This window comes from Chaetodon auriga, chromosome 8, assembly GCF_051107435.1.
Source record: "Chaetodon auriga isolate fChaAug3 chromosome 8, fChaAug3.hap1, whole genome shotgun sequence".
In the NCBI taxonomy this organism is placed as follows: Eukaryota; Metazoa; Chordata; class Actinopteri; order Chaetodontiformes; family Chaetodontidae; genus Chaetodon; species Chaetodon auriga.
In genome coordinates this window covers 12,697,358-12,721,158 of record NC_135081.1, presented here as the reverse complement: position 1 = coordinate 12,721,158, position 23,801 = coordinate 12,697,358, and the positions used below count along the sequence as shown (strand labels likewise).

Sequence of the window (23,801 nt, the reverse complement as noted above, 5' to 3'; positions counted from 1 at the left end):
GCCAGCTGGACTCTCTGTTTCTCCCTCTCTCTGTCTCTCTTTCTCGCCAGTATTAATGACTTCTCGAGTATTAATTTCCTCACCATGCATAGATACATGTACATACACATCACTGCCTTTCGCTTGTAGCTGTATGAATACTCAGTATTGTTTTGGGCACTCTATTTATAGTCCTGTCTAAAGAGAAATGATGATTCCCCACAATACACAAATGCCCCAACATACAAACAAACCCAGACCCAACACATGACTCACATCCTACCGGTGTGACTCACATTATGTTCGTGCTTGTACAAGATGTGCAGCTGTACTACTGTTTTTATGAGGCTTCATTAAGTCTTGCTCTGCTGTCTGATACAGTCAGTAAACACACCTCGAGGCACTGCTGTGTTTTCACCTTTTATGAGATTTGGTGGTTTCTGTAACCACGCCACCTACAGGTGGTGAAAAGTCTTAAAATATTAAAACATTCAATGCATAACCTCAATGGCCTCGATGTTCTTGAAAAGCATCAGAACACTGAGCATTTAAAGTTGTGAAAGGGCTTTTTCTCTTACAGTTTTGTGGTCAGGCTTAGTTCAAACTTTTTGGCAAAATGACAGAATAGTCAGAATACTGCTAAATTTTAGCTTTATTTGTGTCTCATTGTGAATAATTTGATGAATGCTGTTGTACCTTTTATAGTTTGTCCTTCATCCAGAAAAAGTGTGTGTGTATGTGTGTTTTGTTGATAGTGAGGGGTTGAGAAAGAGACTTTACCTAAGGCAAGGTGTGGTGTGGTTGGTAATCTCCCCATTCTCCTCATCCTGGGACCTGCTGTGTACGCTACAGAAAAGTACTCCGGGTGTGTATCGAATTAACTAATGCAGGAAACACAGTGTGAGTGGGGTGTGTGTATGCTTGACTGCAGCCGCGAAGTGGATTCTAAGTGAAATATCTGGTTCAACGTGGCGTAAAGGAGCAAGCTTCTAGCTCCCCACCACCGCCGTGCCATATCCCCCCGAGTATGTGTGTCTTTGTGTGTGACAGCTCTCCTGGCAGTGCCATGCAAAGCCTGCCACCATCATCTTGAGCAGCAGCTGAGCTTAACATCACAGGGAAGCAGCACACCGCTGCGCGTGTGTGTGCATGTGTGTCGTGCATACATGTCTATTAAACCGTTTCAGTTTATGTAACTCAAAATAGGTCTGTTTTGGAGTATTGCAAACATCTGTGTTTGCTAGAAGTTTATTTTTTTGCCAAATTGTGGCCACTGTGTGAGACTTCTTTGGCAAGCAACAATGACTTGACTGGTTTTCACTGTTCAAAATCTAGTTGGGATAGCACGCCAAGGATAGGTAATTGTCAGTGCAAGACAATGAGGTGCAGTTGAAAGCTCAAGAAAAGCTAGTTTAGCTTTGAGGTAACAGAATGACCTTCTCTGCTTGAGCTGGATGGGTCTCCATATTAAATACAGTTTTATTTAGAAAGCACATTTAGAAAGCAGCTGGCATTGCTGCAGTGTTGAACATTTCCAAGTTAGAAAAAAACAAAAAACAAAAACAGATTAAATCCAATCTATTAAAATATTTGGTTTATTTGAGTCAATCTGAAGCATTGCAAAGTGCCAAACCATTAAAAGTCTTTATGAACAAACAAATCAACAATAAAACCTTAAAAACAACTCTGCTTAATATTATGCTCTAAGAAGGAGGCCAGTACAAATGAAATCTGTTCCCCCCTGTTCATCTGGCACTCAGAAACCAAGCTTCAGCATTCTGGATCAGCTGCAGACATGCCAGGGATGAGTGACAGTACACGCATCTGTACACTGAACTGAACTGATTGAGATGACAGCATGCACAGTTTATTTATTTTTTTTTTAATTCCGTGAGAGTGTGATACCTGTGAATTTCCAGCATATGATACCTTAAACTCATTAGACACCTTTTGAAAGACTGTAGCAATCTTAAAAGATTATTCAGCGTGAAGGAGATTTTTTTTTTTCACAACTTTGAGCAGAAGTGACAATTTGCACACTGATTTCAAAACGACAGATACCATCGTGATCATAAGGGAGCGACTTGTTGGGGACATGCTGACCCAACTAATTAGCTCTTTTCCTAGCATTCCCTATGCTTTCTTGAATCCTTTATGATATGATTTGTTGTGTGATTATGTGTTGATTGTTTAGTTCTAGGTTTTCTTTTTCTGTCATGTTTGTGATTATATTCTGCGAAAATAAACTGACTTTCTCTCTTTCTTTAGATGACCCTACAGATGCAGACCTGTGGTTGCTCAACAGCTGCACCGTGAAAAACCCTGCAGAAGACCACTTCAGAAACTCAATCAAGTACTGAAAAATACAAAATCCACACACAAACACTTCGTGCCCCATTTTTCATTTTATGTAGCCAGTAAAGTTGAAGGTTTTTCATTGGAATTGAATGAAACTTTAGCAGCTGATTAAAATATCTTCAGCATATATTGTGGTGGAATAAATCCATCAGAGCTTGTTGGATCGGCTGCTGGAATTAGAACTATAGGAAGTGGAAATGATTCAGGCAGAATTTAAGACGTGTGTCTTGAACCATTAAGACAGCAAAGAGACTGCCACAATGATTGCATCAGATTATGAGGCAAAAGTGACTCAGGTCTGTTTGTTTTTACCAATAAACAACCAACAACACAGCCACAGTAGCCAAAAAGAAGTAATTACGTTGCCTTTTTCAATATTTATGCTGTTTTCATCCATGTTTAGCTATACAACAACTATTTTCTCATGCAGAAATGTGTGTGTGCGTGTGTGTGTTTGCGTATGCGTGTTACATGTTTTCAGCTTGTTGCCCCATGTCTGCGTCCACCTACTCATTCTCACACACAGAAACAGAAACACACATATTTGCATAAACAGGGAAATTAAGATTGAAATTGTTTTGCATTTTGATTAATTTCCATCCATCAGGGGCACACACACACCTGGCGGGTGTGTGCTTTTGCGATAGTGAGAGAAGGCAAGGGTATGAATCAGTGGGTGACTGTGAAAAAATCAGGAATTTGCTATTGAAAACAGGAGATTCACCAGATTCACTCAAGATCAGAGCTGTGGCTCTCAATGGACTGTGGGCAGAAATCCAACGCCATCAAATAAGTTTAATCATTTTGAGTGAACATATTGATTGTTCACAGATCCATTTTTCAACTTGTCACCCCTGTACGAGGCGTCTTCCTGTAAGATTTTACTCTGTTAAAGTCATGTAAAATCCAGGTAGTGCACTTGGGCCTGTCTGTAGAGGGCATGTTAACACACTTCTACAGTCCAACACAACATAGCAACCAGCAACTTGTGTTATAAATTACATCCCAAATGACCCATTTTTGGACAGTGAATGTGGATTAGACTGTGCATTCCTCTGGCTGCTTCGACTTCTAGCAAAGCAGAAGAAAGAGCCCTCAGTTCCATGGTCACTCTCAAAAGTTTCACGTACATTTGGACACCTTCAACAACCCTCCTGTCTCAGTAGCCTTGGAGAGGCAGGACGAGGAGTCGTCTGACATGTTTGACGCGACAAATTGTGTTTTTTTCAGTTGGTTTGTTCTTGATTTGCGTAATCAGGCTCAAAAAGCAGCAATTTATCATCTGTCACATTTTACATTTTGGATGTCGAGTAACTTATAAGGCAATGTTACAGTTTCAAGGGTGAACAATTTCACTTGGCCAGCGTGATCAGTGCAATCTTCCTGTCTTTCTGCTTCAGCCGTCTCTGCATGCTTGCTTTCTTTTCACTCTTTCTGTCATGCCAATTTTTACGCAAAGAATTTTTCAATTGAAATGCACAAAATAATAACACACTTCAGGACTTTGAAAATGCCTTCCTTGTTGATGCCAGAGTTTTTCTTCGACTGGAAATCACCCAGCTGTAATGCTAATGCAATTAATGCTCTATTCACTGGGAGGGACGCACAGACACACACACACACACACACACACACACACACACACACACACACACAGGAGGAATGAAAAAGTTTTTCGCCTTTCATCATTAGCTGCTTGTATGATGGAGACACAAAACGAGGGGGGTACAGGATCAGAGAGAATCCAAATGCCCACTTCAGTCTCTCTTTTTTTCACACCTTCATTTTTCTTTGGCTTCTCTTCATATGATCGACGGAGAGAAAAAAAAATGAGAGAAGGAGGCAGGCACACGGCTGCCTCGCGCTCAGTCACACGCTGGCCGTGATGCCTGCACCTCCTGGTACCACAAACGCGTGCTGCACACACACACACACACACACACAGACACACACACAGACACACACATATGCATGGTCACAGAAGTAACAATCAGTGTCCCAGTAAATGAGTTGAGGGGTTTAAAATGGAAGCACAGGGGCTTTCAGCAGTCTTCTATCATGGTTTGGAGAGACGTAGTGAAAAGACGGTTTATTACTTCTGGAGAGCTGGGGCTTAGTTGGCATCCGTGCCAAGTACATGGGATAAGGAGTTGTATTTGTGTGTTTGTGTATGGGGGGTTGTCAGGTGAATGGATGCCCAGGCCTGCTTGTGAGAGAGTGGTTTGTGTGTGTGTGTGTGTGGTGGGGGGAGGTGCCAGCAGATGTGCATATGGACTGTATATGTTCTGTATGTGCATTGAAAAACCACCTAACAATATTGATTAGTCCTGAAGCTGAAAACTGAGGTTACTTTTCAGTCTGCACCGTGTGTGTGTGTGTGTGTGTGTGTGTGTGTGTGTGTGTGTGTGTGTGTGTGTGTGTGTGTGCGTGTGCTTGCATGTATATGTGCCATTTTTCTTCAAATGAGCTGAGAACTAAACACAAACAAGTTTTGCATTGTTTTAGGTTAAATATACAGTGAGCCCAGACAGTTGTGTATCGCTCAAGGACACAGAGTCCAGGTTCAAGATTTTAGGAGTTCAGGATCAAGTTTTGTTGATGTAATCTGTCATTATTTATTATATACATTAATTAGTTTACTTAATTATTCCTATCTGTGGCGTCGTAGCGCTTCACCAAACCGTTGCCTTCAGCATTTTGAGACCAAACTGACTTGTATGATTTTGTTGAGCATGCAGGGGTGAGTTGACATGTGTGGGAGACGGGATTCCCTCCAGCTTTTTGAGAGCGACGGCACACTCTGCCCTGCTGTTCACTCTTTCAGCAGGACTTCTACATCAGGAACTCACTCACTAGCATAATCCGCTAATAGAGCAGCTTCTGAATGCTAAGAAGTCAATTAGTATGAATATTTGGGTGTGCCTGTGCATGTGTTTGAAATGCCAAAATCTATAGCATAATTCAGTGTCAGAGACCTCTTAAATCAATGAACGCAGAATGCATTAAAAAAACAGTTGCTCAACTGCGTGTAATTAAACATGTGTTTGTGTGTGTGTGCGTGTGTGTGTGTGCGCGCATGTTTGTGTGTTGGATTTCTCTGCTTGACTGTCTCAAGTAATTTGTATGATCAAGGGAATGTATGCTTAACGAATTAGAGCCCAACTCAGAGTTCTCTACTTCTGTTTTCAAAATACGGCAATTCCCACATTATATTTACATTCATTTGAATATAATTTTGATATTCATGAACCAACCATAAGAAAGAAAAAAAATCATTAATTTTAATTAAAAAGGGACACACAACAGAGAGAATTAACTCTTGGAAGAAGTCCAAAGTGTATGTGTTGTGCTTATGCTGTGTATTCATGTGTAGGCTGGCTGGTGAATATATATTGTGGCCCCTGGCTACAGGACAGACTATTGTTGGCTCAGTGCTGTCTTTGCGGAAGTTGCTTTACAAATATGTAGACCACATGCTGCCAAAAGTGTCGAAAAACTGACCACAAGTTAGTTGCTATATGCAGGGCGTGTAGGCCTATATGTCACATTTCAAAATAAAAGTGAAACAGCTTTAAAATACTTTAAAATATTCTTTAAATTCAAAGTATTGTATAATATTAATATCTAATATCATACGTAATTACAGTTTCAGTTGATTAATTTATCATTTTCTGACCGTAGAGAGGTCTTAAGATCTGTAGTCTAACTCCTTAATATAACTAGTGCAGCACTGAGGTCCAGACTGTATATTCTAATTTGATACCATATATTCACAGTAGAGTTACAGATGATGAATATACATTATAGCCCTCGGCTGCATCTGTTGATTAAAAAGATGTCCACTGACATTAGGCAAGTGATTTTATGTCATTGATTTTTGACCCCACATTTACCGGAGGCAAAGGTCATGCTCGGCAAATAAAATCATTAAAGTGAAAATCCACCCCGAAACAAAATTTGCATACGTTATCCCACAAACGTAATTTTTCACCCTGTGTCTGAGAGCATTAAAACATCTTTCCAAAACCCAGAATCCAGAGAGTTGAAGCTGCAATCTGTCCGATGACAAATCGTTGAAATACTAAAACCTGAGCTGCGCCATTAATAACGGATCGGAGACTGACCTCAGAACACCGTAAACGCAGCTCGCCCACAGAAGCACATAAATATATGTTAGTCTAGTTTGTTCTTCCAAGAATCAATCAAACCTCTTACGTTGCTTTGTGGTCAAGTGACGTGTTTTCTTTCTCCAGAGCTTAATCATGGCGCTGGATTCTGGCCTCACAGCGTGTTGTTTTAAATCAACTGACACACCGAAAGTGACTGACATTAAGGCCAGAAATGTTTCCTTTTCATCAGGACATGACAGCGAGGTATAAACAAACTGAAATCTGCAGTGACCTTTAGAGTTGTTTACTAAGGGCAGTTGTTTTATGTCTGTGTTCACCCAGTCCAGCAGACACACAGGCATGGATTTGTAGCTGGCTGGACACACACACACACACACACACACACACACACACACACACACACACACACACACACACACACACACACAGACACACACGCACACGCACTCACACACAGCTTGCTGCCTGGGGCTGGTTTTGGTACAACCCAGGGATTGGTATTTAATCTGTCAGTTCTGCAGGGCATTAGCCTACATTTTGGGGTACACACACACAACACAACACAAAAATAGTGAGAGAGAGGGACAGACTGACAGACATAGAGGGGAAAACAGACATAGACAGAGAGGGGAGGTAAACAGGGTGTAGCTGAGTTGAGGTGTCCTGATGTGCCGGCCTCAGTGAGCTCAGAGCTGTATGAGAACCACGTTAATGCCTGGGCTGGCCCGTACGTGACCCGGCTTTACGTCTTCATCTGCATAGTGAGACTGGTTTCAACCTTTCTGTACTCTGCTGCCAAAAGTGGAGTTTTGTCTAGTACGGTGGGAGGGGACGGTCTGTTATGTTTCATTTTTAAAGGGACCGTTCTGTCTGTTTTCTGCACTGTTCTGTTGTCCTTTTTTAACATTTGATTAGATTTATTGTTTTGATTTATAACATCATAATGCAGCATACCAGCACTGTGACAGCAGAATGGTTTTCACAGCGACACAACAAACTGCAACAAACTCCCAGTTGAGCAGGCTCACTGATTTCACTGCTGTGTTCATCACACAGCATGAACAGAGGTAAAGGTTCCAGGTTCTTCTCGTGTTCTACTCTGTTTTGTTCTGTTTTGTTCTGTTCCTGTGATGTAAGGTGAAATGCCTTAAGGTTTGCTTTGAATAGTATGAAGTGTATGGTCAAAACAAGCATACTTTCCCAATGTTGTCACCAAAACAGTCATGCCAGATATGTGATTTATTCACTGTAAAGACCTTGAGACCTCAATGGCTCGGCTTTGTGCTCCTTACAAATGTACCGAAGTTATCACAGAAGTATGCTCCTGTCTGCTATATGCAGCCTGTCTCAATCTACATGTGTTTGTCTGATATTTCATGAGCTGCTGCCAATGTTGTGGTCAACATTATCAGCGTTAAATCCTTTTCATTGAACAGCTTTTACAATTTTTGAAGGTGTTGGGCTCCATTAGTTGCTCAAGATGCAGGTAGTTGACTGACAGGAACCTTTATCTGGATAATTCACCTTTACATGGTGCTGAAAGATGTCTGTTAGCTCCCTCTTATCCAGGGTCCCGCCAGCTTTGATCTAACTCAAATTAACTTGAACCTGTTAGCAGGCTTTTTAGTAGTAGCGAGGTCAGTATCTCGCATCCCAGACCAACAGACGTATCCTTTTAAAATCATTTACCTGCTGTCAGGCTTGATATTTGTGCTTTTGTGTGAGCTTAACCTAAGACATTCAGCTACAACAACAAACAGTCAGACCCAATTTTGTGCAAGGCATGCTGAAAGTGAAGTAACAGTCTTACCTTTTTTAAGCTTGTTTATCAGAAAAGGTGATAGTCAAAGCGGGCTTCAGGAGGGATGAATGTAATGTGATGAAAGGCTAATAATGCTTAAATCCCTGTTCCTAACGGACTTGACTTTTATCAGCTTCTGTCGGCTTTAAAAGACCATTTATTTTGTCCTCTCACTTACAGAGCAGGTGAAAGGTATTTTATACGGCTTTAGTACTTGAATGTGAAGTCAGAGATTGTTCTGGTATTATCTGATCACCATTGGCACTGAACATGAATATGGACATATTACTATAGTAGTAGTAGTTGTAGTAGTACGGCCCCACAATGGGCTGCAATGTTATCCTCCGTGCATTTTGGCATTGTCAAAGTACGTTCACTAAAAATGCTTGTTTTTGCCACTGACAGGCTCAGATTGTTATTCTATGCATCTGACAACATTATGGATATTATTCCTACAGAAATATACCATTTCATTAAAGTTAATCCTTTTTGTTTAACCAGAAAAAGCTGCTGTATTGCTCTGTTCAAAGCCACCAAACTCCATTTACAGAAACAGTAATTTTATTATCAGAAAACACACTTCATTCAAACCCAACAGAAATAAACAATCAATTAAAAACTCACCAAAACCTTCTTGGTTCGTCATTCACTGTTCCAACAATCATCACCAACTCTGGTTTGGTTGAAATAAACTCTTAACTCAGCGAATCGGGACAGTCGCGAGAGAGAGGGCGCTCATCAGAGAAGGGCTGCATGTAGAGCCAGTTTATTTTCACATCTTGCTCTTGAATTAGTTTCGCTGGACATTATGTCTGGATAACTTTAAACATGTCTGACTTCAATAGATTTTCCAGGTAGAAAAATGGCCAAATGACAGAAACCCTGCTCCCAGTCATCATGAGTGAGGCGACAGGTAGTTGTGATGTAGCTTTTTTTCGTGTGAGAGCTGCCCAGCAGTCGGGGTCAGAGCTAGCTTGGCTGTGCTGGTTAGCCTGACTTTTAGATCTCCTCAAAGTGTTTGTCAGTGCATTTAGTCGCCGTAGCTTTTGATGTTATAACATGCTCGGGCTCAAGGTACCAAACTAGCTCTTTCAGTCCCTCACCCTCTATCACACTGATTGGCAGCATTTATGGCACACCAGTTGGGTGATGGCCTTGGACTAGAGTGCATCATACTGTGTGTGTGTGTATGCAAATTAACCTGTAAATCAGTAATCTTCTTGGTAGATAACTAAATAATGGTTTACCATTGACATCCCTTTATGTGTGTTTTTGTGTGACTGTGTGTTCAGCTTGACACAACACTCACAATAAGTTGAAACTCACAGAGACGCTTTTAGTTAAGGCTGACCATCTGACTCCATGCTATTTTTGTATATGCCTTGAAGAAAGGCACACAGACACACACTCATGCAAACTGGACATTTATTGCCTGTAGATGCAGTCAGAAGGTGCCAGTGATAGATTATTAGAGGACCAGCAGACCTCTAGAATAGTGCAAGATCTGTTGTGATTATTTCAGACAGGCCAAAGTCGAACCTCTCGAGGTTTCATCAGTTCGTATTTTTAGTGATGTTTTCCGTTCTAAACCACATGTATGTGCATTTGTGCGCGTGTGTCGCTGAATTCTGCTCACAAACAACCTGTCACATCTGCTCTACAAAGTGGGTTTAAATGCAGGGCTCAGCACAGTATGGGGCTCTGGTATCCAGCTCTGAGTGTGTGTCCATGTGTGTGTGCAACTGTTTGGATGTGGCTGAAATGCTGGCCTGCTCACAGTATGGGACTAAAGGCTTGAGCCAACAACCTTTACCGCCATCCAACTGAATCGTGCTTAACATGCCTTTAGTCCGGCGTCTGTCATGATTCACTTCCTACATGTTTTCTGTGTATGTATACGTATGCTTGTGTGTGTGTATGCCATGATTGCCTTACCTTTTTTTCCTCCCCACAAATGAAATTAGCTAAGTTAAGGGCTTTCTGTTTACATTTAACGATGAATGTGGTAGACATTTATGAATCTGTGATGGGTTTAGTTGCCTTATCTGGACCCTAAAACAAATGGCTGCATAGTCACATTGTTGCTGTGCTTATAAGATGTTCCTGAACAGCAGTCACAAACAACTCCCGCCTTTCATCACTTCAGACGGCTGGGCTCTTAAGGCACCCCACTGGGCTCCAGCCTTTTCGCTTATCCCCGATTGCGGACTTAAGCCATAAGAGGCCAAGTTAATATAGGATTGAAGATAAAGGGGGGACCTTTCACCCTGGTTTGTTGCAAGTAAGTGGGTTTCCATAGTTGAATATCAAGTTAAAGTCTACATTTTGCAAAGGGATTGAGTTTGAGTTCGGTTGAGGGACTTTTAAAATATTCTTATCCATATCGAAGGACTCAGCGATCATGTTGGCCATTTCAACTTCTATAGGAATGTGACTGAGATAAGGGTAAAAAAAGAAGGAAATAATATATGGATATGAAAAGTAGGAAAGTCAGGTCATCACCTTATGAATTATACTGAAGTGGTGTGTCTGCTTTAGTCATTTAAAGTACGGGGAAAATGTCTTAAATCTCATGCCACAATCAAGCAAATCAGATTAAAATTAAAGCCAAATTGTAGGGCCATATGTTTTCTCTCATGGTAGTGGTGTCCCCGGTACTGTAGTTTTAGATTAGGGCATTAGGGCTGGGAATGGGACCAGCCATCTATAATTGACTTGAGAAGAGGAACCGTGAAAGGGTGTGTGTGTGCAAAAAGTGGAGAGGGGGAACATATCCGTGATTCTCCTTGCTGGTTTTTAAATGGTAAGAAATAAGACTGACACAGCTCAAAAACATGTTGTTCACGTGTATTTCTGGTTACCTGTTGTTAATGATGATTAATGATGGGCTTTAGAGCTACAATTTGAGCTTTTCTTCCTAATGAGGAAATCTTAAAGGTGCCTTTTAAAGAAAATCTCACCAATTTGTAAAAATAGGAAATGTGGAACTTCTCTATGGAATTAATTACTGTGATATCTATGTTTTATGTTGTATTTTGTCCAGTATATTGTCATTAATATCTACCTGCTCAGGTGCGGCATTTAAAAATAACTGGCTCCAGTGAAACAGTACTCCATAAAATAAATAGCAGAATTGATGGAATATTTATGAGCTGTATCCTAGTTAAAATGGCACCTTTTTGAGTTTTATTCGACTGTATACAGTTGAGAATGACAAGGAAAACAGAGAGAGAAGATATCACAGCGCAGTGTGTACATCAGCCCGCTATGATACCAAAGGATTACCACTGTTTCATGTTAACTGTTTTCTCTCCTTCTGGCGAATCACTCTCCATGTCGTGTGAGCTTTAAAGGAATGAAGGGGTGCTAAATCCCTCAGTGGGGGGTTTGATGGACTTGTCACGCGATTCTTACACTTCTCAGGAAACACTGATGTCTTATTAAGAGATGAGGATTCGACTGACACTCGAATTGAACGGCTGGGAAAGGATGGAGGGGGCTTTACATTTCAAAAGACAGTAGCTGTAGGATACTTGAATAATGATTCCAGACTTTGCATTTGTGAAACATTTTGGTTTTGCATGAAGCACATTTCTCAGGGATGTGTATGTATGTGGAAAAATGGTTCCATGTCACCCAATGTGCTGTGCTCTACCCTGTGAGTGACTTCAGAGAATCGAGAGTCCAACCTGTGCTGTTGCCACAGGAATACAGCTATCCATTCCCCCTGTAAGCGCATGAAAGCTGAATCAGTGGCATACCTGATCAAGCCAAAAAATGCTGTATTTAGGAAGATTATATAGAGCGGCCTTTAAACCACCAAATGATGAACCAAACTAACCAATTACTAATACGACACTGTCGTCACAGTCTGTCCTTCAGGCTGTTAATTAGAACAAATGTCAATACTATCGTCACAGCTTTGTTACCGCTGAGTCGCTAAGATTCATGTTTCACCAGCAAGATGAATCAAGTCGCAGCAATGCATTATACCCACGGGCAGCTAGATCACACCACCAGTGTCTTATTAGGCACGACTGACTTGGACTGTATGTGTGTGGTACAATATTTGACAAGGATGGGGGATTGAAGACGGAGGTAAAAGGAGAAGATAAAGAGTGAAGCAGCAGGGCAGGAGTACAAGATGGAGAGACAATGTCAGCTGTCAGCTGTAATAAGAAAGTGGTGAAATATGTTGAGATGGGGGGTCTCTGCAGGAAGCAGACAAGGTGCTGCTGTTTTTATTTGGCCTATATATTATGTTTTTTTTTTCTTCGGAGAGAGCTGAACATTAGTGAGTGATGGTGGTTGTAATGCTCATTATGTTGTTTGATAAATCTGCAATAACCCTTTGGAAAGGTCATGTTGAAGAGGTCAGAGGTCACTTAAGGGTTTGGAGGCCATGCTCTCCTCAGCTAGTGATGAATCACCTGGCTGTGTCCGTGGGGCTTTTACACATATATACACATGGGTTTGTGTGTGTGTGTGTGTCGTTCATTGATCGGTGAGACTTAGTGTATAGTCCATATGTCATCATCTGTGTTTGAAGCCATACAGTGTTCATGCTGGGCTTTGTTTTTGTTTGGTTACATTGTCTGTGTAGGGATGATTCATTGTATTTACTATGTTTGCTGTTGGTGATTTAGAGGAATTCTGATCACGTTAATTCCACAGCAATGCAATTTTTCTTTCTTGTCTGTATTTTACAGAATACATGCTAGTATTTTCTCATGCAGTCGTATTTCAGTTCTTTCTATTCAGTGTGTTTTTTTGTAGGTATTTGAATGCTTAAACGACACATTTTAGAAATCATAAAAGTGGGTTTCATGTGCGCTGTGGTCAGATAATATGTGCTAAAGCATCTGGCCGTTCCTGATCAATAACATGCTATGAAGTTATTTCCCATGATAACCCTCTGCATTTGTGCCTGTGCGCCTGTGCGAGTGTGTGTTTCCCCTTCAGGCATGTGGGAGGCCAGATCTTAGCCTCCCAGGAGCATTCTTGCCACTATAGTGACAGGAGAGAAATGAAGACAGACAGACACACACACACACACACACACACACACAGGCACACTAGGGCTTGATTAAATTCAGAAATTCCCACCTCATTGCCTTAACACCTGCTTCACTTTTTCCTTTCTCTCATTGTTCAGTTCAGTCTTTTACCATTAACATTTTATCTTTCCTCATTACCTCATTTCTTGAGTACCTCCAAAATGCCTACAGTATGTGTGTGGGTGTTGGGCACAGGGAGAGAAACCAGCTGTCGGCCAAAAAAGTGGTTCATTTATTTCTGGTGTTTAAGTTTTTTTTTTATGCTAGGCCAGATATTTTTCAGGTACCCAACCGCTGTTGGAGAGCCCTGCTCCATTTTAGCCCAACGGTAAACAGTGAGTGTAAATGGAGCAGTACTATGGCCAGTGGATGAAGTTCATTTCCTGCTATGGATTGGACATCCAGAATCCCACTTTATGAATGGTATGAAAAAGTAGAAAGAAGATTAACAGTTATCACAATTAACACCACTTTGTGAACACATGATTGTATTAATACATGGGCTCAGGAACACTTTGTAAAACACAGCTCCTTTATTTGTGTTTTAGACAGTGTTTTTTTGGAATCGGGGTTGTACAATTGAGAGAAATCAGAGATGCACTCAGACAGAAAAAAACAGTGCTGCAGGGATGATGGAGCAAAACACACAATGTCAGTTATTGTCAGGCTTACACAGATAATTACACATAATTGTGTATCACGCATTTTTGTTTCCATGTTTAATAATTGTGTTGTACAGTGTCACCCAGTCACCCACTGTGCTGTTTTCTTGCTCCTGTAGTACAGCATGACCAGTCACACAGTATTAGAGGAAAAAAACACACCGAGTATGAGATTAAGATTTACAGAGTTATTTCCACAGCATTGGCTTTTGCCGTGGTGGGATATTCATAAAAAAAACTAAAAAAAAAAAGTAGTTTTATGTGGTTGTTGGATGTCTGTTGTTAACCTGAAAGTTGTCCCAGCCAGCAATCTTGACATTACTGGACTTATGCTTCATTTTGATCTATGCATTACTGCATTAAAGGTCCAGTGTGTCAGATTTAGGAAGATCTATTGATAGAAACTGAGTGTAATATTCTCATGGGTGTATAATCACGTGACAATAAGAAACAAATAACAAAGCAATGCAAAGCTTAATTTTCCACTCTAACATAGTTGTACAATTAGGCTAAAATAGTAGATTACAGTGTTTTTAGAAGCTGTACAATGAATTCCTTTTTTAAGAGGAAACTTTTAAGCCCCCGAGCAATTTCAGGTGGTATTATTGCTGCTACCAACAACACAGAATACACTGCATTTGTTTCCACATTTCCAAAGATACAGTTAACAGCCCTTTGGAAACTTGAAGAAGGAAGGATGGAAAGAAGAAGCACGTTTGCTGAAGAGCTAAAGTGAAATTCTCATAATTTTCTATGGAGTAATAACAGTTTTGAATCTTGCTTTGCACAAACAAAGAACTACAGCCTGTAATGGAGACATGAAAGCAGATATAAACGACGCTTGAAACTTGAAATTGTCTCGTTAAATTCGACGCCATGTGTATTGGCGCTCCCTTAGCATACAGCAGATTTAATGCACAACTGATGACCTTGATGCCATGGCAACACCATCCACAAACTCTGCAGCAATAGGGCACGTTAAATTGAATTAACAGCTAAAGAGATAACGTGAGATAGATGAAGACAAATTACAGTGGAAGAGATGGAGGAAGAAGTGAGAAAAGAGAGATACAAAGATGGATGACGTGTAGCAGTAAACGAGAGCGAGGTTATTTTGCTCCCAATTAATGAAAGCAGAGGACCCACCAGACTCATTTCTGTCTTAATTGAGTTTAGTTATTTCGAGCAAGTAACATATTCCTCTTGTGGGAGTAGTTAAAGAGGTAGTGAAGGAGAAGGAGGGTAGAGAGAAGTGGATGCTGATGTGTTTTCAGGTGCTCTGGCTCCCTCCTGCAGGTGATTTTTCTCCCAGCAGGTGATGACAGACGTCTACAAGGTCACACCATTACCTCTCTCTGTCCATCATTCTCTCCCTCACTTGTCTTCTCTCTGGGTTTTGTACCTTCGCTCGAGCCACAGGTTGGGCTTGGTGAGTCGAAGCTCACTTTTTTTTTTTTCTTTTGTCCAAACCCAAAATTAAAATGCGAGCCTAACATTTCATTAAAGTATTACACGCAGGCGAACAAAAACATTTTACAGCTACAGTTTCTTATTTTTTTAATTGTACCTTTATTATATTGTATCTCCTGTTGTTTTCACAACAATAACAGCCTTATTACAGTAGTTAAAGATTATGGTGTCTGCAAAACAAAATCAGCATCCTAACTGTGCTATCAGTTTGTAAAAGCACACGGGTATCATGTTGCTACATAGCCCACATGTGTAATTTTAAAGCAGTGATTTAAAGGCTTTATACATAATTCACTGTAATCTGATTCAGAAGAGGACTGTGAATCTCATTAGCACCTCATTAGGATTTGCATCGCAACAGAGGTAGAGTGAATGATGGGGAGGCGAGGAAAAAGACTGGGAGGAATGAAGGGAGCAGAGCTCAGTTCAGGGCTCAACTCAGCTCTCATGTCTTGTTACGTAAATGAGCTAATGCTGGAAGAACTATGGTGACGCCTGGTTGTTGATGTGATTTTTATGTTTTTCAGCTTGCAAAAAGAGTTTTTGATGCGCGTTTTAATTGATGAAGGGGCAGCTCTACGATGACAAGAGCCCATTGAAATTTTCTGTGGGCTGTCGTTACATCTGGCTTTCTAAGAGAACAGGTGAAGATGGCTCGGCACGGGGTCAATCCAAGCTGCGGATGTGTGAATCTGGAGTAATGTCTGTGTATTAGGGCATTTCCAAGTCCAAGCATTCAGAAGCCGAAGCGATTAGTGGATTAATTGAATATTTGGTTGACAAATGAGCAAAAAATTGATTTTGATTAAGCGGTTTAATCAAATAAAATGGCTGGATTTTCTGGTTCTAGCTTCTCAAATGTGAGGATTTGCTGCTTTTTACCGTATTAAATCATTCTTAAAAATCTTTGAGTTTTGCACAGTTGATTGGACATAAAAAGACTTTTAAAGACTAAAACAATTCATAGACTTAACAGTTAATCAATTACTTGACAGAATAATTCACCGATTAATTGTTAAGAAAAACTAATTGCTCCTTGCAGCCCAAAAATAATCATATATTTCAATTTTAAAAGCGTGAGAGCCGTCTCATCTCAAACTTAATCAAAGCAGAATGTTTGATGAGTAAACCTGGCATTTAATTAACATTCGTATGTGTGTTGGTGAATGCATGGGATTGAGGTCTTGGTGGTTTGACATTGTTACTGAGTGTGGGGAAATGTCAGTGTGAGATGTTAGCTCATCTGACAGATGGCATATGGAGAGTACTTCACTGACCCTCTGTTCACCTGTACCGACACACACACACACACACACAGCACCTGCTGCTCCATCCCTCCTTCCTTGTCTCGCTGTCTCTCTTACTCGATTTCAGTCAAACTGCCTCAGTGACATGGACACGTTTGGGCTGAGTCATATTTGTCTTTTGTGTTTGGTAGTTTGATTCACATGTCCTTTGAAATTATCAAGGGCATGATATACTGATTGTGTGTGTATGTGTGTGCGTGTGCATGTGTAAGAGGCTGAGAAAGCCTGAGAGACTGAGTGACTCAGGTGGCAGGTGTGTGTGTGCGTAACAGCCAGCGTACCAGCTGCTGTGTTCTCTATGAAGTATCTTTAGTTACACAGAGAGGGATTTGACACTGAACCAAACCCTTTGCCACTGAAACATGATCAGCCTGGATCTATTCACCAACGGACAAACGCAGTGTGGGCACAACAAACTCACACACACAAACTACATTAATGCGTATTCACCACGTCCTCACGCACAGGTTCACCCACACACAGCAGAAATCCTTTGTCCGTTTCAACACGCTGCTTTTACAAGCCTAATTATTTATTAAAAGCTCTCAATAGTAAGAGAAATAAGAGCAACGGCAGGACAGAGGTGTGTACGTTCTCCTGAGGAGCACCTGTAAGCTTTTGGCATTTTCCTTGTTGAGCTGCAGTCTTGTTTTTCGAGCTGACGATCCCAGAGGCTTTTTCAGCTGGTGTTAGATAAACAGGCACTGACCTGGAAATTACTGAGCCACTGAGATACGGCTGCAAGTCATAAAAGACGAAATCCACTCCCTCTGAATGAGTGTGTTCATTCTTCACGCACCTTCAGGATGACAAGTGACAGTAGAATTATTTGAGTAACTTCACAGTAACTCACACACACTGACGAAGACACAAACCCTCCTTCAAAGTCTCTCTCGATGGATGTCAGAGCTGCGTTCCATATGTTAAAGTATAGAGACGGGCTTGATGTACATTAAGTCATGCAAGATGACAGTAAGAACTTTTGACCTTTGCATGCCTTATGCCTGAACCCCCGAGGGGAAATTTTAGAAGTGATGCACACAGTGGAAGAGAAAGAATAGGAGTAGAAAACAGATGACAGCATGAAGGGTTGATCCACTTTGAGAAAGAGACAGATGCAGGAGAAAGAGAGAATGTAAAACCAATGATTTGAGGATGAAGAAGGTAACATAAAGAGCACACATTCAGTGTCAGATGATGAAGATGTTAAATTGTAGATGAAGTTGATCGTTCAAAACCTAATGTAAAACAATATGAGTGTGTATTTGCGTGTTAATGTGCGTGGTTATCTTTTGGTATTTACATTAATCTGCAGTGTCTCTGTGTGTGTACAGGCTTGCCTCGAAGATGCTGTCAACAATGCATCTTGCAATTCATGTAGGACGGCTTATTTCTTATTTAAGCTAATCAGAAGATGGACAGGGTACTGCCAACTAGCCAAGAAGCAATTTCACCAAACAGTATCTGGAGTGACACAAGCCCAAGGCTTACAACGTGGCCATAGGTACATATATAGACTATTAAAAGAATGATGGATGCACGGAAACGTACACAGCAAGATGCCAACTTCTGCAAGGCATGGGGTCGGTGGGTCTGTGCCTTAATATACCCGGGGCAACCCTTAACCTCTGTAGGTGCTGTAAACAAACAGACAGATAGCTTTATATGGAAGGAAGGAGTGTTGCTGCGGGCAATCAGGCCACATGTGGCATATAAGCTACTGTGCATTCCCTGGCTGCCTGAATATCACTTAGATTTACCAGTGACTTGTGATTAAATTGTTGTGCCTGTGTGTATGTCTGGCTGTGTGTTCTTGTCAGATAAGGTCCGACGATGCATTCTCTCTGCGCCATCGAGGCACGTGTTGTAAACTTGGTTATGTAGTACAGTTTCTATCCAGCGTTTGCTCGATGTTAATGACAAAAACTCTGAAGCTTTGTCTCTAGAAAACAGAACGACTGCTTAAGAATAGACCCAAGGATGGGAAATACAGTAAATAGACCAAACCAAAGATAATATACAGGTTAATCGACAATGAAAATAATCATTAGTTGCAGCTCTAGTACATACGCTTCATAAAAGGAGTGTCCAGTTTACTGTTGTGGAGTCAGTGGCTTTGTTAGAGGGTGGATACCTGATGGGTCAGGTTCAGGTTGAGCACGGCTACTATTATCTCTGACTCAGGTCGGGTTTGGACAGAAATATGTAGGGCTGCAACTAACAGTTATTTTCATGGTCCATTAATATGTCAGTTATTTCCTCAATTAAACAATTAGTTGTTTGGTCACATGGACACAAAAACCATGAATTGGCCTTAAGGGCTTTAATTCTCTTATATGCTATAACATTTGCAGTCTCCCTGAGTAAATATATCTAGCGTCAAACAGTTGATACAGTGTCCGAGCATTATGTTTAGAACTGTGTTCTGTCAGTAAAATAGGTTTTCAAGGTATGGAAAAGTTTTTGGCACAGGAATGTGGCTATTTTGTGGAGACATTGGTGTCGCTAAAAAGAAAATAATCTTTACAGCAGGAGCTCTATAGAAAATATTTTTTCCAAGATGAAATATTCAGAATCTTCGATATGAGATGTACATGCATTTGTATCATTCACTTTGCTGCTTCTGAAGGTTTACATTGCATTAATTGAACGTTGCATGCCATGCAGGTGGTGAATGAATGCATTTCAATGAAAATCTGATTTCATCTCTCGTAAGTACGTTTTAAGATGGATCCCATTGTGGCTCAGACAGAAGCTGGACGCTCAGTCTTCAAATAAAACCTCCGGTTCATTTTGATCTAACCTATAAATGTGCCATTAATGTGACTTCAGTACTCAGATGTAATAAAACATTTTATGTGTGTTGTAGACCGTGGAACCTGGATCTTTATTGAACATGATCTCTACAGATTGAAAGTGTGAAAAGGAGAGGAGAGAGATGTAACAAATGTGGTTGAACAAAAGAGGCTGAGGCAGCTCTATTCATCCCCAACCAGAAAAATATTCACCATCCCTCTAACAAGCCAAGTGTATTTTAAAAAATCACCTCCTCATTCTGTAAAGCCTTTTTTCTTCCAACAATTCACCCCCTTCCCTCTCTTCTCTTTTCTAATGGTAATGAACCTTGCCTTGAACCTTCCTTTTAATTGGTGTCGACTCAGATGAGAAGAGTGTGTGGAGGGGGAAAAAAGAAAAAATCCTTTTTTAAACATTCCATAAATTAATTTTTACCAAGTAAGGGGGTCCTGCATAGCAATTTATTCAGGCAGTTGGCTTTGTGCACAATGCATCCTTGGCTTTTAAAGGAATGTTATTTAGAATAAATAATGCACTGTGGTTAAATGAGGAGGCCTTTTAGAGGGACTGATGAGCCACGGTGGAGCCACTTCAGGCTGCGCAGGAGAGAAGATATCAGCCAGGGAAATTAACAGGCTGAATAGATGCTTAGACTTTTTAGCTCTATAATGAGACTCCCATAGTCTGCACGGTCCCCTAACGCGTGTACTGTACATGCACTCCCATATCTGCTTTCACATGCTCACATAGCATAAATAACTCAGTGCACCAGTTCACCTAAACAGATGCGGAAAATACATATACATGCAGTACACATGCATGCAAGTACAAAGGAACAAACACAGGCACTGTTTTTGGAGATACACTCAAATGCACAAAATACACGTTTTAATTAATTTTAACTTTCAGTATTGAAATATTTCAGCTTTTTATTGCCTCTTTTTTCTGTATTTTGCCTTTTTATCATTTAACACAGTGGGTCACAGTAGATGAGAGTAGATCAGAGAACAATGAGTTTGCAATCTGTTAACAACAGAAACATTGTTGGAGTGAAGCAAGTCTTTATTCCTACATTATGCAGGACCTACACCAATACCTCTTTTAGAAACAATCCCTTGTCTTCATTCACCATAAAAACACACCTCAGTTACGTGTGCAGGGGTGCTGCTGCTTTGAGTCATGGTGTGGAAGGCCAGTGCTCATGCCTCCTGTTGTGAGAGCACACTGAAAATGAATGTTAACATGCCATGCTACACCACAGCTAAAGCTAAGCATGGAGCTGTGGGGCTTTGCATGCAGTTGTCCACCTCGTTCTTATTCCCAGTCTGTCCCAGAGCCGCCAATTTGGAGCACCCCTCGGTACGCTAAACGGTACCGTTTAGCATCTGTATGAGACGCACCGGGTTTTCAACTAACTGCAATGTCAATGAGAATGAGTTGGTTGTCACTACATACATATATATACATGAAATACAGACTTAGTTGTTATGCTTGTTCCCAAAGTCGACTCTAGAAACTCTCTCACATTAACAAAATCACATTCTAACCAAGTACAATGTGACATCGTATGGTTTCGAGCTACTTCCTTTACTTCCTCCTGCTTCCTTTAGATGCAGTGAGGAGTGGCTACCTGTAAATTAACCGGATACACCAGCAGTGCTTCTGTGGTCATTATCGGCAACATCGTCTTAATCTTACCAACTTCTTTTTTCTTTCATAACATAACAGCGGGGAATCATCAGAGGTCACTCGAACAGGTTTTGGGGGATTTTTGGGCGAAATCAACAGTTTTACAGGTAAAGATTGGAGACATCTTGCTAGAACAGTCTAATTATATATCTTTGTTGTTTTGTTTTTTCTGTGTTGGCTGGAAATGAAGAGTGTTGATTTTCAAAGATTGTTGATGCGTTCCAGGTCACTGAGCATGTGCCGTTCCACTTTTCCAAACCCTTGCTTGTAATAATTTATGACCTTGAAACCAATCATGATTGTTTATGCTTGGACTAATTTTGTGTGGATTCATTCAGCCAAGAATGTCCTTTCACCTCTGTCAGCCCAGCAAGGATTTCCCCCCCTTGTCTTCACTTCTGGAGCAAGATAATTGTCCAGATTCACACGCACACATAGCCACACGGCTGTTCATATACATGCGATCATGTATACATGCATGTATGCCTACAGTCTTGCTCATATGTATTTTTTGCAGCTTTAAATGATAAATGCCTGTGTGTGCCCTGTGACCTGACCTGTTTAGTCTGAGGCTAAAGCTGCCTCACTAACACACAGCCTTCATTGTTCCAGACACCAGCTATGTGTGTGTTTTGTCTGTTTGCATTAAATAGATGAGAAAACTCACGTATCCTCATAGAGGGGACAGAAACCCTCTCCGACAGTCAACACGTACGACTGAAGCACTGAGCACTTCTGTTCCTTCCTCTCTCTGGTTATTAACCTTAATCTGTACAAAGTGACTTTCTGCTCACATTCTAATAAGCACGTGTTTCTATTTCAGAAAATAATTTGTAGTTCCTTAAAAATGCTAACCCTCCGGTAATGACTTGATAGTGAACATTTAGTTCCATATGTTTGCATTTTGTTTTATGTGTGTGTTTTTTTTTATGTTCCCATCCTGAAGTCTTAATCCAGCAGTTGTCTCTCCACAACAGCCTGAGGCTGAGGGGTTGCTTGCTTATCATATAACAGCCTCCTCCATAGAAAGCAGGACTTTGCATTAGAAATGGGACTCATGGGGCTTTTCCCAGGATTCAGCTTTGGGTTTCCGTCTTTGTGCTTTAGTCAAGTGCATATCTCTGATGCAATTCCCTGCACATATGTGTTTCTGAATGCCTGTGTGGGCATTTGCCATTGCTCCTGCTTTTTTTTTTTTTAATCAGTATTTTCTATATTATGAACCATTCAAGCAGTGAATACAACTCATTTTCAGTGATGCAATATTTATCACGCATTCAGCTCATTTTTACAAGACAGATGTCATCCATTTCACAGCGCTGGGCAGGTGTGTGTGTGCGAGGCGCTTTTTAAAAGGCTGTAATCTGAAAGCCTTGCATTTCCTCTTACTTACTTTTACTAGGCCCATGTTGACAATCGGCCGCATCCTATCTCTGATATACCCGAAGGCCATGTGAGCTAGCCATAAACTAGCCACGTTATATGTGTATTGATTGGTCAACAGATTGCCTATATCCTGTAAAACGCAGCTCTAACGTGAATGCCTTTATTAACCACCTTAGTAATAAATGTGGAAAACTGAAAGCAAGTCAAGTTTTTACCCCCCTCCTTTATGGTTATGTTTCCAAGTGGTTAGGACCATGATTATGGTTGTGGTAAGCCAGCTTGTTCTCAATCTTTCTGCTATTATCAATGCCTTTAAAAATGTAGATTGAAACAAGGTTTCATGAGAGGCCATGTCAGGCCTTTGCTAACTGGTCTTAGGTGCTCAGGCTGCCCAATTCTATATTGTCTTGAACGTCACATACCGCAACTCATTTGTATCGGCCTGCTTTCATGTCATCATCTTGTATTGATTAAATTAGACATCCCCTCTCTTGCCGTTTTTACTTCATTTCATTTCTTTCATTCTCATCTTGGATTTCGTTTTTTCTTCCATCCAGTGTCTCTTTATGGGCATCAACTCCTGCTATCCTATGAAACCCAACAGCAGTTGATGAGTGTGTGTTTGCATTTGTGTGTGTGTGTGTGTGTGTGTGTGTGTGTGTGTGTGTGTGTGTGTGTTTGTGTGTGATATATATGTGTGACAGAAAGAGAGAGAGATCCCCGGGGGATTCTGCAGCTTTACCTCTCAAACCCCTCTCTCATCCCTCAATCACAGCCCTCCTTCGCAGCCCCCCAGCTCTCGTCCCCACCCTTCATTTCTTTCTGAGTCCTGTTGTCATCCTTCCTCTCCCTCTCCCACTTGGTGATGAAGATGTTCTCTTTGGCAGTTTGTTTTCTTCCTTCCTTTTACTCCCTTGCCTCTCCTGCCCAGCTGACATATTTCATTCCCCCTCTCTGTTGAGATTTTTTTTTAAAAAAGGTGCATGATTCACATTTTGAATCCACATTTCGACAGCACATGTACATTGATGTTTCGAAAATAACAGTGTTGGTTCATATGCACTGTCCCCTATAGATAACCAAGTAAAAACTATATATTCAGAGGTGGCTGCGTTGTAACCGCTTCAGAATGTTTGTCCATTGGCATCCCGCAGGGTCGGATTTGT

The 23,801-nt window shown here is 41.0% G+C and overlaps 1 protein-coding gene across 1 annotated transcript in view; it reads left to right on the top strand.

Annotated features, from left to right (window-relative positions):
* cdkal1 (CDK5 regulatory subunit associated protein 1-like 1) overlaps positions 1-23,801 on the top strand; it is a 218,201-nt gene that overhangs the window by 33,502 nt on the left and 160,898 nt on the right. Inside the window, exon 4 of the mRNA XM_076738158.1 lies at positions 2,248-2,332. Within this exon, the coding sequence (XP_076594273.1) occupies positions 2,248-2,332 (85 nt within the window). The remainder of the gene's footprint in view (positions 1-2,247; positions 2,333-23,801) is intronic.